At 36.8% G+C, this 23,791-nt stretch overlaps 1 protein-coding gene across 7 annotated transcripts in view; it reads left to right on the forward strand.

Moving 5' to 3' along the window:
- Positions 1-19,412, forward strand: part of ZC3H14 (zinc finger CCCH-type containing 14) — a 30,915-nt gene extending 11,503 nt beyond the window's left edge. For 3 of the 7 annotated variants that reach the window (XM_067296902.1, XM_067296898.1, XM_013940639.2), the window contains 11 exons: positions 1,164-1,264; positions 3,680-3,835; positions 5,535-5,609; positions 6,097-6,253; positions 8,126-8,343; positions 9,343-9,463; positions 10,400-10,536; positions 11,562-11,656; positions 15,641-15,747; positions 16,665-16,694; positions 16,932-19,412. In XM_067296902.1, the coding sequence (XP_067153003.1) occupies positions 1,164-1,264; positions 3,680-3,835; positions 5,535-5,609; positions 6,097-6,253; positions 8,126-8,343; positions 9,343-9,463; positions 10,400-10,536; positions 11,562-11,656; positions 15,641-15,747; positions 16,665-16,694; positions 16,932-16,938 (1,204 nt within the window). In that variant the 3' untranslated portion in view covers positions 16,939-19,412. The remainder of the gene's footprint in view (positions 1-1,163; positions 1,265-3,679; positions 3,836-5,534; positions 5,610-6,096; positions 6,254-8,125; positions 8,344-9,342; positions 9,464-10,399; positions 10,537-11,561; positions 11,657-15,640; positions 15,748-16,664; positions 16,695-16,931) is intronic. The other 4 variants (XM_067296900.1, XM_067296901.1, XM_067296903.1 and 1 more) reach the window with 4 other exon arrangements.
- The last annotated feature ends 4,379 nt before the right edge of the window (positions 19,413-23,791 follow it).

Genomic DNA, 23,791 nt, shown 5'->3' on the forward strand with positions numbered 1-23,791 from the left:
CAGTAAGCCTTTTTTGTATTGTTTCACACCTCTGTGTGTGAGATGTCTGCTTATACCACCTTTTTTTTCCTCTAATTTTATAACTCGTTTTTATTATTGTGCATATGCTGCAACTGACTGAAATTTTAAACTCTCTGGGAAAAGTTCACTGGCGAAAGAATGTTAAAGTTGGCATGCTTCAGACCACATACTTAATTTAGTGTCATAACTTCCAAGCGTTTTGATTACTTTGTTTTTACTTCAGGAATAGTCTTCAAACCAATTGTGACTGATCAGGCAAAGCAGACCAGCCTGATTCTCTTTCTTGCACTGTGCCTTTTGATGTTATTGCAGTCTCTATTACTGTAAAACAAAACCAACAAATCAGTGGAATACTTCAGTGATTTTTTTTTTTTTTTTTTAATAAAACTTGCTTCTTTATGTTGCTCTATTCCTTAAGACTATTTTAACTTTACAAAAGACTTGAGAGATTTTTTTTTTTCCTGACTTCTGTCAGTCAGGGTTCATTCATGATTTATATCTGTGTTTCAATAGTAAGAGGAAGAACATTTAAACTAGAGAAGAGACAGTTCTCCTGATCTTCAGTGTTAGCTCAGCCCTGAGATCATCAAATCATTAGACTTGTTTGAAGCTAATATATTTTATTGAAATTATTTTCAGCCCTACAGCATGTCTGATTTAAACTTCCTGGTTGTTGATGTTCAGAGAGAAACAGGAAGCTTTTGTATAACTAATTTTTATATATATTTTAGAGAGAGAGAAAGTCAGAGAGAGTCAGAGTGTTGGTTTTCAGGCAGATCTTACTCCCTGAGGCAGCCACATGATTACTAGTGCAGACACGGAGGTAGCATCAGGAATGCGAGGGGCAGAAGTGGGAGGAGGAGAAGGGCAGAGTTTTGCCTTTTGGATGCAGCATGGTTTTATAGCAGCTTAAGCTGACAGGTGAAATCATGCCTCTGGACTTCAGTTTTTGAGAGTATTTGGTGGATCCCAATCCACTCAATGGATTAAAAGGCTGAAAACATACATAAAGTGAATTTTTAGATGATGAATTTAGCAGTATTGTGCTTATCTGTGTTTAACATGTCAAAATATCATGTTTAACATGGATACAATGACTGTTGCAATTCATGTGCAACTAATTGTTTTTCCATCTCCCTTAGACCTTCACTACCACCTTCCAAACAGGCCAATAAGAATTTAATACTGAAAGCAATCTCTGAAGCACAGGAATCGGTTACAAAAACAACCAATTACTCCACAGGTAATTAGCATTGTTTTTATTTGTGCTAAGCTACAGTATTTCCAAGCCCTGTTTTATAAATCCAAGCTAAATGTAGTGCTAAGAGAGAAAACAAAGTGAAATAGTGGATGTCAGCGATATACTTAATGGCTCTTGCATGTCCTGTGTACATTACAGGAATCTTCAGTGATAGATTACAAAAGCATAAACAAGAGAGGAAATGTCTTTAAAACATATTAATCAAAGTGATAAGTCTCTGAAGTATATAGAGAAAATGCCAGTGGTGGAAGTTTTCCAAAGTGTTAATAGTTGCATGTGTGAGAATGACCAGTATTAGGGATGTCGTTTGAGCTAACTGTTTACTACTTTCTTTCAAAAGATTACCCTTTCTGCACTCTCTTCCTTCTTTCCTGGGAGAGGAAGAAAAAGGCCAAACAGTAAAAAAGCAAAGTGCACAGAGGTAGTGGAGGTACAAAATAACAAGCAACAAACTGCTAATGATATATCAACCTATATTCTCTTCAAGCAGTGAGCTTGTAACTGTAGTTTTAGATATTGAGTTGCAGCTCATACTGCAACTAAGCAGTTACTTAATTCTAGGTATTCAGTTTTCTTAGCTAGGAAAGACTTCCGCTGAAGAAGGGCAAATCCAGCTGTGATCTTGGGCTTTCGTATAATTGGATATTAATAAATCTAGTGTTGTCAGCATGAAACGTTGCAAATTGCTGGGGAAGAGTATTCACTAAATTACCTAAACCATGACTTCTCTGCTTTAGTGCCATCTGAAGCAAGAGTTAAAGTTATTCAAAATCTGTCCCGCTGTCTCTCAAAACCTACAAGCTAACTGTAACAAAGACACGACTTCCTTCTATGTTAGCATATTTACAAAACAGTCATTGTGAATGTCTTCCCTGTTTTCTTGTAGTTGCATGTATTTTCAAAGTTGCATGGGTGCTGATGAGTAGATCTACAGGCATGAGAAATGTGATGGGAGTTTTGTGTTCAAAGGCTCTTGTACTGGGGAACGTGTCCTTGCATGTTAGAAGTTGGGTGTAAAGTGGGCTGGTTGTAAAACAGAAACTGTACAAATGAGGCAGTAAAGATCATCGCCAACCTTAGCATTGAAGGAGAAATAACTTAAGAATTGTTCTAGTGAATAACTGTTGAATTGCTTGATTACTTACAAAATACAGTATACAGTAAAATACAGTAAATGAACTTCTTTTAAAAGAACATTATTAAGCTTCTTCATTCATAATGAATAGCATGAGTGCCTCCCAAGCATTAAGAGCTCATTCTGGATGGGAAGCGGAATGAGCAGTTTTTGTAAAGAGAAGAAATAGGAGCTCTAATACTCCTGAGTTCTGATTCCAGTTATACAGTGAAAAAAGTGTTTATGGTGGGAAAAGCAGCAACATGGGAAATGGAGGGGGTTTGAGGGGATGCAGGAAGCTCTTTGCTGTGCACACAGCAATATTGCAGGAAATGGAACATAGCCAGAAAATTTCATAGTAAATGAAAACTGTTGATTTGCAGCAGTGGTGATCTTCATAGTTTGACTTACCAACACAAGACTATTTCAGTGGAGAGAGCAAAAAGCACCACTTTGTGGTTTAACAGAAAGATGATATGTGAATTTTATCTGAAATACCATGTAGGTACTTCCACTTTAGGGATAATATTTCATATCTTGTTTAAATATTTTGAACAGAAGATGGAAGTAAGCTAAATAGGTAAAACAAAAAGGTCTTAAATGATACATCCAGTACTGAGCTGTATCTTTTAACTCTGTGTTAATAGTCAGGTGTGATAGTGGTTAATAGGTTAATAGTGCTGGTGTGATATTCAGCCAGGGAATGGATATGCCTAGCTCTTCACAAGCAGTTTTGATGGTCTTGGCAAAAGCCAGGCAAAACAGTCAACCTTTCGTCCTGCTATACCCACATTCCATGCTGTTGTCATCGAGTTTTGTATTTGGTTTACAAGCACCTTAGCATAGATTATCTGGCATCGCATGTATTAGAAGCACACCTTGATAATCCATAATTGGATGAAAAAGTGGAAGAAAAGTGATTTTGAGATCACAGGAGAGTCCAGTTTTTACTAAATTAATGCTACGTAGGAGTGGATGAATGAATGCTTTGCTGATGTCAGTCTAATTATTTTTATGCTGCATTTCAGCTTTTGATAAAAGACTTAGTTTTGTCTTGCAAGTAGATGTTCTGAGGTGCAGCTCGTGGAGTGCTCTATACGCATCCATGAGCGCACTTTTACACTATGAATTTTACAGGTAGCTATAGATACTTTCATAGAGATACTTTAGGTTTGGGGTTTTTCTGAATTTATTCAAAGTTATTTTAGGATCATATACAAACATAGTACTGTTGAGTGATTGGGTAGTACTAAAATGATTTACCATTGTTTCTTTAAATAAAGTTCCGCAGAAACAGACTGTTCCAGTTGCACCGAGAACTCGATTTGCCCCAGAAGAATCTCAGTTAGAAGTAATCCATGTGCAAAGCAGACTCCCTGCTCTGAGTTCTCAGCTTCAAGTAGAAGAGCCAAAGGAACAGACAATTGAACGAATTCAAGGTCATTTGATAACATTCTTTAAAAATTTATACCTGGGAACATCATTTTACAACAGGCTGAGCAGCACGTTATTCACACATGCTTTACCAGTATACTGTATAGACTGAAATTTCTCTGGGGTGCATTAGAGGGAAGAAAAGAATGCATTGGAGAGTCTGGCTTGAACATCTAATATTTGAGTTTATCGAGTGCATCTTTGTTAGCTGCTCTCATATTTATAAGCATCTTGTAGAAACATGAAAAGTGCTGGGTAAAATGCTTTTAATGTTTAAGTCAGCATCGAGTTTCATATGGGAATGAACAGAAAATCAAGAAGCTTTCTGAAGCATGAGTGTATTATATATATTGATAACTCAGATCAGCCACTCAGGGAGCAAAGGGTTGTTTAGCATTCTGGCATATCACTGAAGAATAATTTTGCATAATTGAGCAATAAGCAAATGTATTCATTTATATTGAGATGGAGTCTCTTTTCCCCACCTGTTGCATGCTTGATGTCTCATGGGAGGAATTCTGTCAGAAAACTTATGTGAGAGAGTTAAAATATGGTATGTTTGGATAACTTTGCAGTGTATGAAGTATTAGAAGATATTTTCCAAGATACTGTTATTGCATAAATAGTTTCAATGTTTTCATTTACTTTGTGTAAGTATTAGAGTACTACAGCTGCTGTTACAGGACAGTGGATATTAGGATAACTGTATGAACAGCAAGCTTTCTTTCTGCTTGTTATAAAACTCCTTAGAGGAAAACAGCATACCATTTAAAGGCAACCAAATATTTTTTCAGCATGATTATGCTATGAAGAAACCCAAGTCTGTGCATTACAAAGAATTATATACTTAACATTAAAAAGTGATTCTGTAAGAATAAACTTACTTTACTCTTGCAAAGTATTTAGATTGAGTAAAGGGTAAGAGTAAAATTTGACTGGAGTAAGATCTTTGTTACAGCGGCTCACTGTCATTGTCAAGGAGTGGTAGACATTTGTCATTAAAACAAAAGGAGCCCTTCTTTCAGCCTCTTGTTTTTCATGTAGCTATACTTGGAGTTTTTCTGCCAGCATAAAGTAGCTTGAACATTTTATGTGGAATATGTATGAAGAAGCTTTTTCCGTCTTTGATTTAATGTACAGAAAATAGTTATGCTAAATATTTTTGGCTCTTTTCCCATTGAAATTGAAATGACAGCTTAACCTACAGAAAGCAAAATAATTCTTTTCAAACTGTAACAGTAAATCAAATGTAGCACAGTGCTATTCTGGTTTGTTTCACCTCTTTTAACTAGACTATAAAGTAGTCCCTTGTAGTGAGCTGTTTTCCATGTGTATGTATGTTCTCTGAAGTAGTTAACACCTCTAAAAATGAGGAGGAAGAATTTGACCTTTATCAATTTTTGCACCCACAGATCTAGTCTGTACTGAGTGATGATTATGGGAAAGACTAAATTCTTTTAATAATTGGATTTTGCCATGCCATCCTGCTGGAGAAAACTTGTTACTGCTTCTGAAACAATGAGAAAGGGGTCCATATTAGTGAGAATTGCCTTTTCTTTTAGAGGTGTGTGCGGGTGTTGTGTTTTGATTTTTTTTTTTTTTCTTTTTTCTCTCAAAAGAATTAGAGGAGTATGCTTCAGTTCTTCAATCTATAGTTTCTTTTAACATGCAGTAAAATATGCTCCTAATTCCTGGATTTTTTAGGAGCTGAACAAAAGGAGCTCTCTTCTCGGCTCCAGATTGACCCTGTGATTGAAGATACTTTGCAAGTGACTCAAGGTTAAGTCTCATGATCTTTTATTCCTAAAAAAAAAATTGCTAGTTCTCAAATTGACGCCTACTGGTTGGTGAATATTAAAATATAATTTCCTTTTAAATTAATTATACTGATTTTTAGCATTTTCTAATTTCTACGTGTTTAAGAAAGGAAGTGTTACATCAGCAGGTGCTCAAAGCCTGAGAGATCTTGTGTGTGTGTGCGTGTGTGTGTGTGTGTGGATCCCCTTCAATGCTGTTTCAGCATAGCCAATCCAGTAACAAAGTTTCCTGGTCAGGCCTAATATGGCCTATGGCTTCTGTTGGTAATTTTTTTGTGGAATAAGCGAGGAAGTAAAACTGTTTACTGTAAGCGACTGGTAAGAATTGAAAAGAAAATTAGCTCATCAGCTGTATAAAATTAGTATTCAGAAATATGCTGTAAGTTAGAGTACAATTATGTGATCATTTTTCTCTTATTTTTTTTCTGTGTAATTTTTCTCCAATTCAGATTACTATGATGCAGAATCTGTGGTCCATACAGATACTAGGTCATTTATCCTGAAGAAGCCGAAGTTATCTGAGGAAATAATGCCTCAGAATCAGCAGCTGGGAAAGAGGGCCACAGAGGCAATGCGAGCACTCTCGGGACGTCTAATACAGACGCGGTAAAAAGTTATTGCTTTTATTATGCTAAAAATGTTAAGAGCCCCTACATGCTGTCATAATAGGAATCTTTTATTAGCTAGAGTGCTTGTTTGTGATCTAAATGGGATCGTTCTGTCGTTCCTGTGCTGCGTAAGTCCAGTCAGGGTCTGTGACATCAGGAAAAATGGACTGATGTTGAAGAGTGGAGAGGTGGGGGAGAAGCCAGGGCAAAAAATCAGAAATCCTTCTAAACCGAAAGTAGTTCCCAGGGTGAGCTGTAGTTAGAGTAGTTCTTTGATTTTTAAGAAAGCAGAAGAACTGAATATATTAGAGCATTAGCCTGCTTCTTTTCTTTCATAGCTATTCTGGTTTCTGAAATCTTAGTTATATAATAATTTTGCTCAAATAGCCTGGTAGTATAATTCAGTTTTATACCTCTTTGACCTTGAGATGCATTTGTTATGAAATGCCTTTTAACTCACTACCAAGTATGGTAAGCCCTGTTTGAGGTCTCATAGGAGTGTTGAAGGAAAAACAGCACACTGTCTGTGTAGCTAGGTACCCATAAGCCAGCAAATAGTAAGTGGTGTGTGGGACAAGTCATTTAAGGCTATTTACTCTGGAGTTCGACCAAGAGAGGTTTAAAATTCATGTCAGCTGCAAATGATGTGTTGTGGATGTCTTTTCATTCACTTAAATGAGTGACCAGTGAACTGTAATCTTCCTTATTCTTTTTATGCCATGGTAGTTCCTGCTACTGAATAGTTATATCAATATGTATGTGCCTTACCTGTTAGGTACAAACCACCTTGGGCAATGTGATGTGCTTCATCACTGCATGCTGTTGTGCTCTGTCATTCCACTGTGGAAACTTTCAGTGCTTCATTTCCCTGAGCAAAAAGGGTAACCTCACAGAGTAAAGGTTTAAAGCTGTGACTTCCTGCTGTTGGGGAGTGGTGAATTTTTGCATCTAAATAAATCTGCTTTTGACTTCTAGCACTTGAAAGTTTTGGTTAGTGTGGGGGTGTTTGTTTGTTCTTTTCTTTTCTTTTCTTTTCTTTTTTCTTTTCTTTTCTTTTCTTTTCTTTTAATAATGTCTCATTCCTCTCTATTTTTAGCAGCATTATACACCATAATTGCTTTTAGCTTGATTTCATAGGGAAACAAAGTTTATATCATCACTGTTTATCAAAGATGAGAACTCTGTAGTGGGTCACCAAATATTTAGAACCACATTCTGCTCAGGAAGTCCCTCAGGTGGAATTTGTGGGACAGTGGAAAAGCGTTTGGAGAAAATATCATGTATGCATCCCCTGTTTTTATACTCCCTGTTTTATCCCCTTTGACTACCATCAGGCACAGAACACTAGGCTAGATTGCTCTTTCGATCAGGCTGAGCATGAAAGTTTTTACACATCAGTATTTCAAGTCTCCCTTCCCAGCCCTACAAACCTTTATACCCACTGTTTCATCATGTTCAGCATTTCTGAGGAAACACCCACTGGTGTGTTGTTAAAAGGTTCATGATTCCAAGTCCGATATTTACCCTCACTTTTTTGTCCCAAAACTGTAAATTCCTTAACAGGTTAATCATTATCCTTTATTAAACTTTGTCTGTAAACAAGCTTTTGGATCTGTCTGTTGAGCAGAATGCAACAAACTGAAATATAGCTGTGAAATCCTTTGCTGTATGCCGTTGTAAGCTCTATTTCTTATTAGTGCTTCAGAGAGCCCAGAAGGCAAACTGTTAATTGAAGTAAATTATTATTTGTCTTAATAGAAGGTTGTTACTGTGTTACACTCTACAGATTAGCTTGTGCTGCCGTGTTAGTTAACACTGTTCACTTTTACTCAGGCCCCTTGAGTCAAAACCATATTTCTTTGTTTGACAGAGAGCAGCTTGCACAGCCAGAGAAACCTGCTAGTCCCAAGTTCATAGTGACACTGGATGGTGTGCCCAGTCCACCAGGATACCTTTCTGATCAAGAAGAGGAAGATATAACTGAAGGATTAAAGCCAGTTACCCAAAATATGTGTGCAGGCAAAGGATTAAAAGGCCTTCGAGCACAGCAGATGCAAATTGTAACCAGGCAGCTGGAGAGCTCTGATGGTAATTAATCTAACCAGCAGGACCCAACAGTAGTATGGTGGTTTGATTCTGAATATAGCGTTCTTAACAAATAAAAGTGATGGTGTTTATTCTTTAAATTAGAAAATTCTTTAAGCAAGAGAATGACTAAATGAGGTTGAGGATGGAATAAAGCTGCAGCAAGTATATCGCTAGTGAGGTTAGAGAGGTATGTCTAGGAATCCTGGAAGGCTTTGAAAAGCCAAAGATTTATGGTGATTTGCAGAGCTAAGAGAACAGTGAAAGTGTAAGAATATCTGGCTTAATAGTCTGTTTTGGGGAAAGTGAGGTTTTTAGAAATAATGTAAAATAGGGAAGAGTCAAAGTCCCATGTTCTTATAGTAGTGAAGGTAGTTTCAGACTGGAATTTCTTAAAATCCTCTTTGAGAGTCTAGATTCAGGTAACTGAGGTAAATGTCTGTCAAAGTAATTACATGAAAGTAGTTCTTTTTTTGGTCTGCCCCCATACTAATAAATTGTATCTGATTAGTGTACAAATTGACTTTTTTTTTTCTTGAAATAGTCTTCTGGAGCCAAAAATATCTTGGAGAAAGGAAGCAGAGCCCAATTAATACATAGCTTAGCAGAACAGTATAACTAAGATTCAGCTGAAGAATCATTTTCTTAGTCTTGCTCAATCAAGATCTGATCCATTTCACTTTCTAATAGAAACTGAGAAAATGAATTATTTTACTTGTAAACAGTGAATTTTGATCTTTTATCACTAAAAGGCAGCTTTCAGTCTAACATTATGGCTTGTTCCACTTTCTAATTTTGGAAGTTCCTTCAGATACTATGGTTGTATGTAAAGTTTTACTGTGAAAGACTTTTTTTTAATAAAAGCTCATCAACATTTGGCTAGAAATAGGGAAAGAATAGGAAATATTTTGAATTTCAGTTATGATATATTTTATAAGCCAAATTGCGCATGAAATTTTTAAGGTTCCAGCTTGGATGTTTCCTTTTTTCTTTCCCTCGTAGTGGATGTGGAGCAGCTGAGTGTGCTGCAAAAACAAGAGAAGGTGCTTGAGCGCTGCAAGTACTGGCCTGCCTGTAAAAATGGAGATGAATGCATGTACCATCACCCCACACTTCCTTGCAAGTAAGTAGTACAAAGCTCATCCACTTGACATCTGATTTTTATTTTTAGTTCAATGTTCCCTTCTTTCGTTAAATATTTCAAGGCAGTTTAAATCTGTTATGGTAAGGATAGGAGCTAGATTATTGCACTGTAATTTCTTCTACCAAGTGGCAGAATACAGTGAAGTTTATAGTAAGTGGAATCACAACTGTACTCCTGCAGAAGAAAGCTTAGTTTTAACATGCAGGCTGATGTTTTTACGTTTTGCTTATGGATGTGGGAATGGGAGTCGTCTTAAAAGAACAGCACTCCTCTGCTAAATATCACAATGCTTTAGAACACGTTATATTACACTAATATGGTAATGCAGCAATTTTTTGATTTGAAAGCAAAGGCTAACTCTTGAATGTGTATTGTGTCTTTGATTTCTGTTCCACAAGCAGCAACAGATTAGAAACACCTACAGAGATAGGTGTTATGAGATTGGGTGGCTTCATTTACTCAGATGTATGAATTTTCTTTTAAAATCACACATAAGTAAATTCGACGTATCACTTTCTCTCCAATAAGTGAACCATATTATGTAGGGAATTTCTAGTCCCCCTTAGCAAAGGTCTGAATTCACAGTTCTTTTGTTGTGCTGCATTGCACACTAAGAACAAGGTATGTTAGCAAGCTACTTGTTGCAAGCTACCAAACTCTGCTGAGTGTAAAGTAGTTCACTTATTTACTCTATGTAAAGACTATTCGAAAGGAAAATGAGTAGAGATTAGTACACTACACCTGCAAGCCCTCCTTTGATAGTAACTAACACACATATATAAGCCCTGCTATAGTTCTGGATATTGTGCGATAGCCTGATTTTCATGCACAGCAACTTCTTGGGCTTTTTGTTCTGAAAGTGGACATGCAGCATACAGTAGGAATAAAATAATTGTTTTATTTCTTTTTCCTCAGAGTCTTTCCTAACTGCAAATTTGCTGATAAATGCTTGTTCATCCATCCAAATTGTAAATATGATGCAAAATGCACTAAGCCAGAATGCCCTTACACCCATGCCAGTCGGCGAACCCCACTTCCGGCTCCTAAACCAGGTGAGCACCTCTGGCTTTCCTGTGCTTCAGATAAATTTACAGAAGGGAAAATGGTGAATGAGGGGGAAAGCAGAAACTGACATAGGTGAAAGAAAAATTTTTTTGCTTGATTTGACTTTCTTCCTTAAAGTCTTAATGCCAGGTGAATAATAATAATCCAGTGTTACTGTAAAAACTGTTTTTGCTCTCAGAAAAATCCCTGAACACAGTTATGTAGGAGTCCATATGAAGGAAAGCCAAAGGGTTAACTTGCACAAATAGTCCCTTCTTTTGGAGGGATACAGTAGTTAGCCAACATTGCAAGAGCAGATGTACTCAGATTTGTTCCTCAGATTGGATTCCTGTTGTAGCAAGAACTTATGACACAAACTGAAAACACAAGTTGTTTCTGTCTTTAAAATTTATATGAACATTTTTATTTCATATGTTACTCTGTAGGAGTTAACTCTTTGTAATGATGAAATGACTTTCTGGGGATGAGGTTGCTCAATGAATACAATTACTGTGGTTGAAATCTGGGTTGGTATTTCTGAGCCTTTGAACAGTACCAAGGTGGAGGCCTTTACATCACTGAAGTCATGATCTTTTGGAAGTGGCTTAGCCCTTATTCATAGTAGGATGCAGTTACTTGCATACATAGTAGGATTTTGTTACTTTGCCAGAAGGCAGAGTACAATGTGCTCCTGTATCACTTCCAGTACTTTATTAGGCTTGCTGCTGTCTAAATCCAAAAATTGAATTTTTCTGCCTACCAAAATTTCTGCTTAATTTGTTGGAAGCAGTACGTTGGTACCTTCTGTCCTGAAATGGTGAAGAACTGATTCTAATGGTCTTGCTCTGCTCAGGATGAGATTCATTTAGTGCATTGTGATATACTTCCTATATTTTTTGCAGAGCTTTCGGTTATTTTAAGACTTAATTCCTTGCAGAAGATTTGAGATATTTAAATATGTATGGAACCATGTTAAAAATACATATTATTCTGATCCAGGCTGTATTCTTGTTCTTTTCTTTTCTACTGTCAGCACCATTGCCCACACCGCCTATATCCTCCAGTAGTCTGCTGTGCAAGTTTTTTCCTGCTTGTAAGAAAATGGAATGTCCATTTTACCATCCAAAAGTAAGAATCATCTCCTATCTCTTTCCTTCTTTTCTGGAAAGATACTTCTAGTATGTTACTTTGAGTCAGGAAATGCTACTAGCATTTCACACTTTTTGCTTTCACTCTTCATGTTTTGACTGTAGCTCAGAAACAGAATATGGAAAAGCAGTGACTAAAAAGAAAGAACGTAAAAAATCATGTTGTTGAATAAGCTTTATAAAAGTGTAGCAAATGTTGCATATTAGATGCCAGCAGCTGCAATAGACTGTCTTCAGACAAGTCAGGGGCACTGTGCTATGTGTTCACAAGGATGGCTTGATGATAACACTGAGAATGCTGGATTTGGGATTTTTTCTGCCAGCTGGGCAGGTTAGTTCATATGGTTAGTTCAGAGTATGTGCTAATAGATGGTTATCTCATTGAGGACATGCCATCCTGGAGTTGAATATATTTAACAGAGCATCTGCAGAGAGTGACGTGATCGTGCTGGTAAAATGACAGTCATCAAAGTAAGAAATGTAAAGTAAATGCCTTGGTTAATTTTGTTTTTGTTTTTGTTTTTTGGATGCTAAGATGGTTGTCTTCCTTCTCTTCATGGCTAGCTCTGTAATTAGGAACTTCTGTCATTTTGATCAGTGGTAGACAAAATTTTCTGCTTTTTTCTAATTATCTTTCAAATACTCATGAAAGGAGAGTGTGGCTTCTGGGACTTCGAAGTATTTTCTAGGATCTTATTAAGAAATAGCTTAAAAGTTCAAACTCTCATTTGTTAACATTCAGTCTAGAAATAAATTTGGTGTAGTGCTACACCAAATGAGAGTAGTGTGAGAGCAGTTCTTTGGGAGTTAGACACAGGGATACAATGGAAGAAAGGAAGCATCTGGATTCTTATTGAATACTTGAATGTATTTTTGACATCAGTGCTTGCCCTAATGTAGTCATTGCTTTATTGCTGTGAAAATGAGAGGTGAGGGAAGGTGATGTATTCATTGCTTTTATGAGAAGAGATAAAAAGCGCAAGAAATAGTTTGCCAGGCTACTTATTGGCAGTATTTGTCACAGTATAAAATTCCTAACAGATTAACTCTTGACACTGTTACGTTTATTACAGTGTATTAACTAACTGAAATTCCATTGATTACATGCTTTAAAACTGGGGTACTTAGAATTCTCAAAGTGAATCCTTTCTCTAGAGCCTTCAATATTAATAAGAATGACTGGGGGGCTGGCTAAGAAAACGTACAGGAAAAGTTCCAGTATCTGTTGTAAATCTTCAAATCATAATTTTTAATGGCTAGTATTGTATATGTTTTAGAAGAGACAGAAGACTAGATAGCTATGTTTTTGTTTTTCGTTAGTCAGACTTCCATTTTTAGAGGAAAACATCGGAACCAGCTTTATCAGTGTGTCCCTTAAGTCTCTCTAGTGTCCAGATCCATTTCTCCACTTGTCTGAGGAGCATCCTAGCTGCTAAGCCAGAAGCAAGGCCAGCCAGATCTCTCCTGTTGGAGTTCTTTGATGCATCAAGTCAGAGAAGAGAATGACTGTCGCCCAGTATGAGGGGACCCTTCTGGCAAAGAGTCTGAAATATCGATCACTGCTGTCCTCCTGACTGCTAGTCTAGTTTGCTTTAAATTGTCACTGGATAAAGCAGACAACCAATTTGTTGGGAACAGGCACAGAAACCTGGGACCTCTGTCAGAATTTGTAAGCATGCTCTGAGAATGCCTCATAATTGGGATTGCCCTGTGGGAATTCAGGGAAGTGTTTGTATCACTGAGCCTTAGCCAGCTTCTTGGTTAGATTTCATGGTCACGTTACTCTCAGAAGAGAAGAGAGGAATTGCTCCAGAGCAGGTGCAGACAGAAAGAGTTCTCTGAATTGCCCTCTAGATAGTACGAAATGGTCTCTATGGAAAAAAATAGCTCTTTGCACAAAGGAAATTGAAAATTGAGCTGTGCTTATGGACCAGTTTCCTAATGTATGCTTTGTAACAAATGACTCTGATTTTTGCACAAAGAATGATCCTCATTTTCAGAGATTGATGGGTTCTGGTAATTCTCTCTGAAAGAAAATACTTTTGGACCTCTTTTACCAAATTATAAAATGAAAGACTCCAGGCAATCTTAACCATGCGCAAAATCTCATAAGAAATATGTTTTCTATTAAGAAACCTTGTTTCTTGATTCTGTCTCCAGCTTGTTCTGTATGCTTTTTGGACCAGCCAATGCAGTTACTTTATGCATGTAAATATCTCTTAGGGAGACATTTCATGACAATTACAGTATTTTCTTGACTGACTGAGGAGTCCTGTATGTAGATTATTACTGTCAATACTTGATAGGAAGGCACTTTTCTTAACCTAATCCTTTGATACTGTGGTTGTGCCAGTTACCTCTTGTAAGAGCATGCCTCTCCTGCTTACGCTTACTTCCATTTTGAATACTCCTAATGCCTAATACTGCTCTGAAGCCATGTTAGCTGTTTTCCGGCTGTTTTACTGGAAGGGTGGAAGAGTGACATATTAACTGGAGTGGATAAAATGTTACTTCTTTAATTTCTAATTTATCTGCTTTTTTTTTTTTTTTTGAAAGGAAGGATGAGAATTTGAGGGATGATAAAGCAAATTTGAGGTAATACTAGCAGATATTCATGTGACTGACAGCTGCATGAGGGTGTGCAGCTAAGTGCATGATTATTCATAGCTACTGTGAGATCCACCTTTGTGTGTAAGGCAGTGGTCTCCAGACTAAAGATTGATAGGTGACTTTGGCAGTGGAGTTTGAGTGACAGGCCTTGAACAGATCTTACGCTTACTAGATCTGGCAAGTAGTACAGGCTGTTATTTAGTTGTCTTTGTGATTAGGGAAAAAAAAATGAAATCTGTACAACATCAGCTCTGGACCTTGGTTATAAATTTATTGTCTCAAAGTGGTCTTGAATCTTCTCTTGGCTGAGAGAAGTAAAAGACAAATTACATAAAACCAGCAGTTGTCTCGATACTGTGTAAATGCTGTGTATGTAACTGCAGTGTTTTATCTTGTGAAGAATATTTACATTCCACATTTCAGCTGAATTTGAATTTGAGCTTCTCTTTCCCAACTCTTCTCTCCTGTCCTGCTTCATAACCCCTGGGTCAGATCCCTGCACAAGCCCATTGCTGTTATGGAAACTGCTGCTTTCTCTGTGCTGTCGCCAGCACAACTCAGTGGTCCTTCATTCCTCTGTCATCAGCCTGCTGGCTGGCGACCAGCAGAGGTCACCCCTTCACCTGGCTCTTCCAGGAGAAAAAAATATTAGTTGCTTCTGGGGAATTTCAAACTGTCGGACAGCTGCAGCGCTTGTCAAGAATCTGTCCAGCCATGATGCTGGGGGCAGAGGGGGAGGACACTCTGTAGCCCTATGTGGAAAGAATATGTTTCAAAATCTGACTTTCCCTTTTGGTGTGCTGTGATTACCAGGAACTTAAAATAATTGCCCAGTTACTTTAAAGTATATCAGCATAATTTATATAGCACAACAGTTTATAACTTGAGTACTTTTGTTCTGGATTCTGTGTCCATGTATGTTCTTATGCCAGTAAGTTTCCTGCTTTTTCAAGCCCTGACAATGCTGAAATGCACTGTGTCCCCAGGATTCATTCCTAGAAATTACTAGGTAGATGCTTTTGCTCTCTTTCAGTTAATGCTGTATCACGCTCCTAACTTTTATGCACAGATCAATTGAAGATAAACTCTGTAAATCCCTAAAACAAAGAAACTTCACCTGTGAGTTCAGTGGTGGTTTTGGAGCACTTTATTTGTAATTAGTACTTATGAAAGAGGATTCCCTTCTGTCATTGGGTTGAATTGGTAGCAGTGTTGGACTATGAAGCTGTTGATTCAGTTACCTATCAGATCATACAGTAATACAAATTTGTATGTAACACATTCCAGGTTAGCTTGTTCAGGACTTTAGACAGCCAACTTTGAGTAGCCTCTTCTGAAATGCTTTTGTTTTTAGCATTGTAGATTTAATACTCAGTGTACAAGACCAGACTGCACTTTTTACCATCCAACTATTGCTGTACCTCCACGCCATGCCTTGAAATGGACTCGAACTCAAACCAGGTAAGTTATTTATTTATTTATTTATTTATTTAATTGATTAGGTTTAGAGGCTCTGGCCTTAAAAATATTTAAGTTGCAAATGATCAACAAGAATGGAGAAAGATGCTTATTATAGGGTAGCTCTCTTCTAAAGAGAACTCTGTACTGTTTGTTTTTAGTATATAAACATTTACTAATGTGATGTAATGTTGAAAAATAAGTGCTCTGCAGTTTGGGTATGGCAAAGTCACTGGATTCCTGACCTAGGAAAAACCCCCGTGGTCTGGGTTTTGTTTGAATAAAGCTGAAAATCCAATATAAGTTCTTCACCTTTGTTTTATGTTGCATCCAAGCTGTCTGTCCCACAACATGTTCCCATGTTTCTCTGAGTGTTTGTAAACCCTATAACTCTCTATTCAGGCCAGGAGAGTTTCCGACAGAACAGCTCCCTCTTGTCATCTATCCATGATTTCATAAGTAGCGAACTGGCACTCTCCAGCATATAATGGGAATTAGTCAGTGTTTAACAGTGTGTGTTTTCTTCAAGTGCTATGAAACAAAAGATGATAACATGTATTCTGAAAAGATTGCCTTAAGAGGAATTTGCTATTAAACTAAGCTAAAAGATTAAGCCAATGTTTAACACCAAAAATGGCATTTTTCTGTTTCTTTTTCTGTCAGTATTTTTATTTCTGCATGCTGTACGCAGCTTGGTAATGTTGTTTTTGCTTGTACTTATTTGCTGGCATGGCCACAAACTATGTGCCAGGAAAGCCTTTGTAAAATCTCGTTAAGAAAATCTTTCAGTTGACCTTATTCAGGTACTCGGAAGCCTGCAGCCTGCAGGGTCAGCAGGAGCTGTAGATTTTGAGTGGGTTTTTATGTTTAAAAAATTTGTGCTTCAAATTTGACATCTCAAAAAATGGTCTCTTTTTTAGAAATGCACAGACGCTGACTGAAATTAATAGGTAGGTATCCTCAGAATGAACTGATAGAGATGTATAATTAACATATCTAAAATGAAATTGCTGCTGAAATCTAGATTCCTAAAGTTTTAGTCATTGGCCTGTCTTAAAGATACTCAAATCACTTAACCATTCACTCTATCTAATCCTACCTGAAAAGGCCTTAATCAGTTCTCAAATCATCTTTACAAGATAGTAGGACTGTTACTTACCTGTATTGTTTTTCTCTCCCCCCCCCAGTGAATAATTATGCTACAACTTGGGACTGAAATTTGCCTCCTTTGGACAGTAGTGGAAAAGAAGATTAACCACCAGGGGCACAGGATGCTAGAAAAATTCATGCATTTTGAACTTTTAATATACATTGTTTTCATAAAATGAAGTTGATTGCCTACCTGAAATGTCTCTAATTTTTCAAGTTTGTAAGTTTGAGCAGTTTTAAATTTTTTTTACACTGTAAGAAGAAAATGTCTGTGTAAGAAAAGATTTACTTTAAATTCCATTAAAAACTTTCAAAGCATATTTTGTATTCTATGTGGGTAATGTTTCTTTGCTTAACATTAGATGAAGTGCGTGCATTGTCAGAAGTTCTTACAAAGCTTATTTCTGTATTCAGATTGTACTAGAAATATTTTTTGTTCGGCAAATGCTTGGTATCATGCATACAATTGAACTGATGTTCTAGCAAATACTGACTGAACTCTTCACCCACTCTCAGGGAAAGGAGAGTTAATGGTTTGTCTTTTGGGTTTTGTTCCATGTAATAGTCTTCATACACCTGATTGATAGTCATTCAAACAGTGGAAGACAAGGACAAGTGCACCGTAAGCAAGAACAATGAAACAATTAATGACACTGTACTATATTTTAAAAAAAGCTACTGAATTAAATACTACTTAACTTGAAAATAAATGATTTCAGATATCTATATTTGTATCAGGAAGAAAGTACCTCTCTGAAGCTCTTTCTCCAGAATCTGTTGCTTTACCAGCACACATGATTACTGGGTGCACTTGTCTGTAATTATCTCATTTGAGAAAGTTCCTGTGACTTGCGCTGAAGAAAGGAATCCCAATAGGTGACCACAGGTATTTTGAATGTTGTTATAATAATGGAAAGTGTTGAGCAGAAACATAAATGCACTTTTTTATTAAATCTTTTGTATCTTTTGGGGAACTACATTTTCACAAAAATATACAAAAGAATTTCTTTTTACAAATATTTACATTAGATATCAGAAAACAATGTTAGCTACATATTTTAAACTTAAATCTGACAAATATAGTTGAATATAGTTGAATTCTGAAACTTAACACTCCAGGAAAGTTTTTTTAAATATTATTTGTGAAATAAATACTCAAAGTTCATATTCAAATTTAAAAAAATCTTAATTTATGCAAAAATCTGAACGTTTAATTTTTGTGTGTGTATATAAATGAATATGTATTAAATAACAAACTACAATATTGTATGTTTACAGGGATTAAATGTTCATGGTGGAAACCAAAATGGAGTTCACGTAAAACCATGATCCTTATTACAGTAATACATTACCATACCTTTAGACTAGTTAATTCTTTTTGTTTTTTTGGGGGGGGGGTTAAAGCACAAGGGATTATCTGACACACTCTGTAATGAAACACAACAAAGCTAAACAGACAGCTGGATCAGTGATTTTAAGCTTAAAGAACTACAGTAAAATATTTTCCTAGGGGGACCTGACAGGGAGTGGAGGGCCAGAGGATTGGCTCTTGCTTTGTAAAGAACAGTGCTGAAATGGTTTTGTTTTTCCAGAGATGAAAGACTGCAAAGTACATTATTTTTTGAGAGAATTTTCCAATGCCTTCATTAACTGCCCCATTCAGAAATAGCTGCCACCATGAAGCTATTTTCCCTTTCCAGTGTGAGATGAGATGATAATCATTCATAATACATAGGGTAGCAGAAAACTAATACTACCTCCATTGCTGAATTTCAACAGCTTTGATGTTTTATTTCCTACTATACATGTTTAGCATAAGGCAAGCTGCTGATTCTTCTCTGCTAATAAAAAAATGGGTAAACCAAGCCACTAAGGTTAAAAATACATAACTTTTTGGCTAAAAGGAATGGTTCTAATGGATGTTATTTAGATTGTTACATTATTTTAAAGGAACAATGTGGTCTTGAGTGTATTCTTATGTGAATTTTTACATTAAAAAACATTAATTTTCTTCACAAATTAATAATGCAGCTTTTCCATTAGTGTAATATGCTGTATACCCATAAATGAACTAAAAAGCATAAACAAAGCTCATAATTACCACATGCTGCTTTAAAAAAAATAGAATAGCTACATCAAGCCTAAAAAAATCCACACAATGATAAGTAGTAGCAAGTAAAGGAAATACAGACAAGAAATATGGAAGATATTACCTGACAGCACCAACATTTCACAGAAGTACAGAAAACCAACTTTTTCATGCAGTTTGTGCCAATGTTCATGCTTGGAGTTTCTTCAGAAAATGTGCTTACTAAATTCCCCAAAAATACAGTATAGACTAGTATGGGTATGACTAGTGTTTGGGAAAAAAAAAAAATCACAAAGTTACGGAAGTACCATTTACAGTTCTGTAGCTGAGTATTACATTTTACATTTTCAGGTTTTAAGTAATATCCTTAAAGAAGGTATTTAACTGCTCTGCTTCTTGTGAAGAATAAATATCCTATTTTACCTGCTTGGCATGGAAAGATTCCCCCCCCCCCCCCCCATATATTTGCAAGTAAATATGTTACCATACAATTCATTTCCAGCACTGCAATGTTTTGCATTGGCAATTTTTGTTGTTGCAGAATTTAAAGTCACTGTGGTAACCACTTAACTGTGGTTAAGGTTGACTGACCTTTCACTGCCACTGCCTTTGAAGAAGTATTTATTTGGGGTGGTGGGAGAAAAAAATTAAGAATAATGGCAAAAGTTAATAAATTGTTAACTTTTGGAGGAAATGACATGAAGCATTTCTTCTTCTCAAATGGCTTAGACTCATAAAGAGGACTGAAACTAAAAATACCTGTAGTAACTCCCTCTTTCAGAACCCACCAATTCAATACTTATTTCAATAATCTGTATTTTTTCCTTAAGCTTTGATCTACTGCCTCAGGCCCACAGAGACCAGCTGAAGATGGCACGAGCTTTATGAAAGAGTCAGTTGCACAGAATGACTAGGATAACATGATTTGTCCCCCATGAAAGCATCTATTATTTGTTATGAAAACTGGTAAAACATGAACAGTATTAATCCTCTATTTTAAAATACCTGTTACATTGCGCTCACTTAAAAGAAGTGGGTACAATAATCTTTTCAGACTGTCAGAAAGAGGAGAAAAGACATTGAATCTTAGGTAAGATGCAGGTGGCAGCAATCAATCGGTGTCAGTTAGTCCCCTGCAGTACTTAAGCATGGGGAATACCATATTATGGTATGACTCTGATGCATCTTTAAATCACTGGAAATAACATGGCAACAATTTGCTGAATATCTTGTTAAAAAAAACACCTTTTCTTAAATAAGGTCCCACATGACATCTATGACAAAAGTGAGCAAGATATGTACCAGTAAGTAAGGGGCAGCAGCATTCTGTAGGTTCTCAAGGTTATCCCACAACAAGCAATAGAAACTTGGGGAAACTCCTATTTTTGGCTGTTTGTTGGTAGAGAAATCCAGACACACTGGGCTAAAGGAATATGCTGCCTCTCACGGCCCAGACGCTCAGCTTGCATCCAGCAGGTGCAGGAGGTGGGGCAGAATCTGCATGTATATTTATGCACAGATTGTAACTCCGTTTCTTACCAAGAGTTGCTACATGCTAAAGTCAAGGCTGGTTGCCTAACTGGAAACTGTAATGAGTTTGGATTTTTTTTTTTAATTTAATGTTTATCTCAATATTTCCTTTTGTTGTAATCATTTCTTGTGGGATAATCAAGAACTTAATGATTTTCTTTTCTACTGATGTGTATTCATAGGCCTACCTTCATCTCACCTGACTTACTTATTATACCTATATTTGGAGGCCTAAGACAAGGAACCACTAAAGGGAAATTCAGCCCATGTATGATTTGAATTGTCCTCTGCAGATACATGTCTGTGTCCATCACCTGAGTGTACCTAGTGTTAAATGGAACAAATGCATTTTGTGCATGTCTGGGAACTGAAACAAGAACTTGTGAGTAAAGGTTCATTAGAAAAGAGATAAAAGAGCCAGTAATTGATAGAGGTTGGTTGCAGAGAGTTTTCAAAAGTATAATATTTCTTTGGCTTAGTATTTTTTTGTTTAAAGAAAGCATTTAAACACAGTTGCACAGAAAACTGAAATATGGATAATATCAGAAGAGGCCAATTAACATAATCCCCTGTTTGGTTAATATGGGTAAGATAAGTAACATTTTAAAATAAATACATTCTAAACTCTTTTACCTGAGCTCTCAGTACTCCATAGCATTTTTATATTTATTTATATTATTTTCTTCACTACCAACATATGAACAATGCCAGCAGTAATTAATCTGTTTTACCCACTGTACTTCAGCACTAAGTAGTTGTCCCATAGTTTAGTATGGGAGCAGCTGCATCTTCCCCAAAAAAAGAGAGGTAAATTGCATGTGGCTTTTCCTCTGACATCCAGAAACCAACTCAGGGCATTACATCCCTGGTTGCACAACCCCATACTGCTTGCTCATCCTTGCACTCCAACACCAGCCACTGACTGGTCTCCAGCTGAAGAGGATGTTTTCCATCTGCTGGTAATTGGTATGATCTCCTCCTCCCCCCCACAATGTCAGTCCTGCCTTTGCCTATTTCTGAGCTTTCCTTCATTTTCCCTTCTTTCTCCTTCTGTTTCTCTAAATTTATATTTACTGGTTCCATGTTGCTGTTTCCTCCATCACATCTTCCATAATTTAATAATGACAAGAAATGATGACAATTGCCTGTTGTCACCATGCTCAGACCTTACACATTCTTTTTCAATTGAAAGGGAAAAAGAACATGTGTTCCTTTTTATTTTTAATAAGAAAAAGTGATTTGGTTGGATTACTGGTTTAATTAATAGAGCTAACAAAAGATAGATCAAGATTATGACTGGTATTCTGTAGGTAACCTGGGAAGGGGTCAGTGAGCGGTTACCTGTTTCATCATCAAATAGACCAGGATCCCCCCCGCCAAGATTATTTTTAGTTACTTATGAATGATTTTGGCAAGGAAATCAATTGTGGCATTTATGCATACTATACATCTTAAGCCATTTCCTTTTCTGAAATAAGATAAACAGAATTTAAGTTTGAAAATAAGGTTGATTCCAGATCAGAAGCTGGAGAGAATCAAAAAAAGGGTTTAGTTTGACCATACCACAGTGACTGGTATAAAAAATGCATAGTAGGCTTTGGCAAGCTCATGTATCTATCCACAAGTAAAATCCAGCAGTGCTATAAGCTTTAGAAAAATGGAGCAGATGATTGCAAGGAAGCATAAGAAAACCGTGAGAACGGAACAGTACGTAAGCGCAACGCAGCTAGTGATGCTGAACTGAAAAACCATGACCAGTGTGACAATTGATTTTGTGACTTGCAATCTTTCTTCCCTTTCTTTAGGGAGACTGCAGGATGATTCACTTTGTCCAAAATACTGAGAAAAAGACATTTGCCTATAGTCTATGATAATGAATAGAAAAAAGAAGGGATTAAGGCTTGTCACATCTGTGACACTGATAATGAAACAGGGAAATGCATCATCTTGCCTCTGTAAGAAGAGTGTTTGAAACCAAGTTCCTTAGCTTTTCACACTGTTACAACATATGGACTAAGCCCGGTAAGGGCCTCCAATGCAGAGGTCGATAGTGAAATCCATGTGCGAGTGGAGAGATAAGCACTGCTGGGAGGAATCCAGGCAGCAGGTTTGGAGCAGCACAGACAGAAATTCTGGGCTTCTTGAGAGCAGGACTCCATTTGCCTTGGCAAACTTTAAAGTCAAATAGGGAGTTTAGGCAGCAGCTGAGAAAAGGGGATCACAGTTTTGAACTAAGCCACTCCTGAGTGCTCTCAAAGTCCTGCTCTAGGTACTGAAGTCCTTTATTCTGATCTAGCTTCTGGATCCAGGAGATACTTGTCTACCGTGTGTCTGCTTTTTGATGCTATGAGTCCAAGTCTGCTTTAACCAGACTTGTATAAATTTCTGAGCTGTTCTGAAATGAAAATTCTGCTAAAATTGAAATCCTGATATTGAGCAATATCAGAAGTTGATCTGTGTGCTTTCTTTCAACTATCAAATCAAGTGAAAAAGTAGCCTTAATCTTCTGAAATGCTTTCTTGTATCCTTAGTTTTTACATTGTCTCTTGCCTTCCCTGTCAAAATCAGAAAGTGATATAGGATGACTTGTCTCTTTAAGAATGAGAAATTTAAAATTTCAAGTCTAAATGATTCAGTACATTTGGCTAATTAGTCCTCTCTATCCTAAACTGTTTTCCTCAGCTCCTGCACTATGGTAATTTTCAGTTCTAAATGTATTTATTTTTCATTTTTATACGTTCATATAAGCTGGATTTTCCTTCTCTCCCTCTCTTTTTTTCTAAGCTTACTTAAATAGCTTTCAAAAGCACGCTTGTTTTTAACTAAAATGGCATTTTGCTTTAATCAATTCTCTAGTTTACTTCTGTTATTACAAAAAAGATATTGCTGACTTTAAAGATCTCAAAGATTTGTTTGCTGCCAACTAGAAAAGAGAGTTAGAAAAATAATTAGCTAGAAAACTAAATCATCCAGAACGAGCAAGTGAATTACACAAAGACCTTTTGCCTCCCTTTCTTTAGAGCTGCAAAATCTCCAGTTTTGGATAAAGCCTTTTGTCCCACATTACTTCTCTCTGATGCTCCCACAGGAAAGTCTATCACCAAGCCCTTCACGTTCTAGCTTCTTTCCTGATTTACTGGCGTATGTCGTCCTCTACCTTTTTTTCTAAGCAAGCAATTACAATGTCCCAGTGCCCCCTGAAACGGACACTCTGCTCCCGTGTATACGTGCTTTAACCGCTTGCCGCTCTGGCCGGCAACAATTAGCAAGTAACTACAT

Source organism: Apteryx mantelli, chromosome 4, assembly GCF_036417845.1.
Source record: "Apteryx mantelli isolate bAptMan1 chromosome 4, bAptMan1.hap1, whole genome shotgun sequence".
Taxonomy (NCBI): domain Eukaryota; kingdom Metazoa; phylum Chordata; class Aves; order Apterygiformes; family Apterygidae; genus Apteryx; species Apteryx mantelli.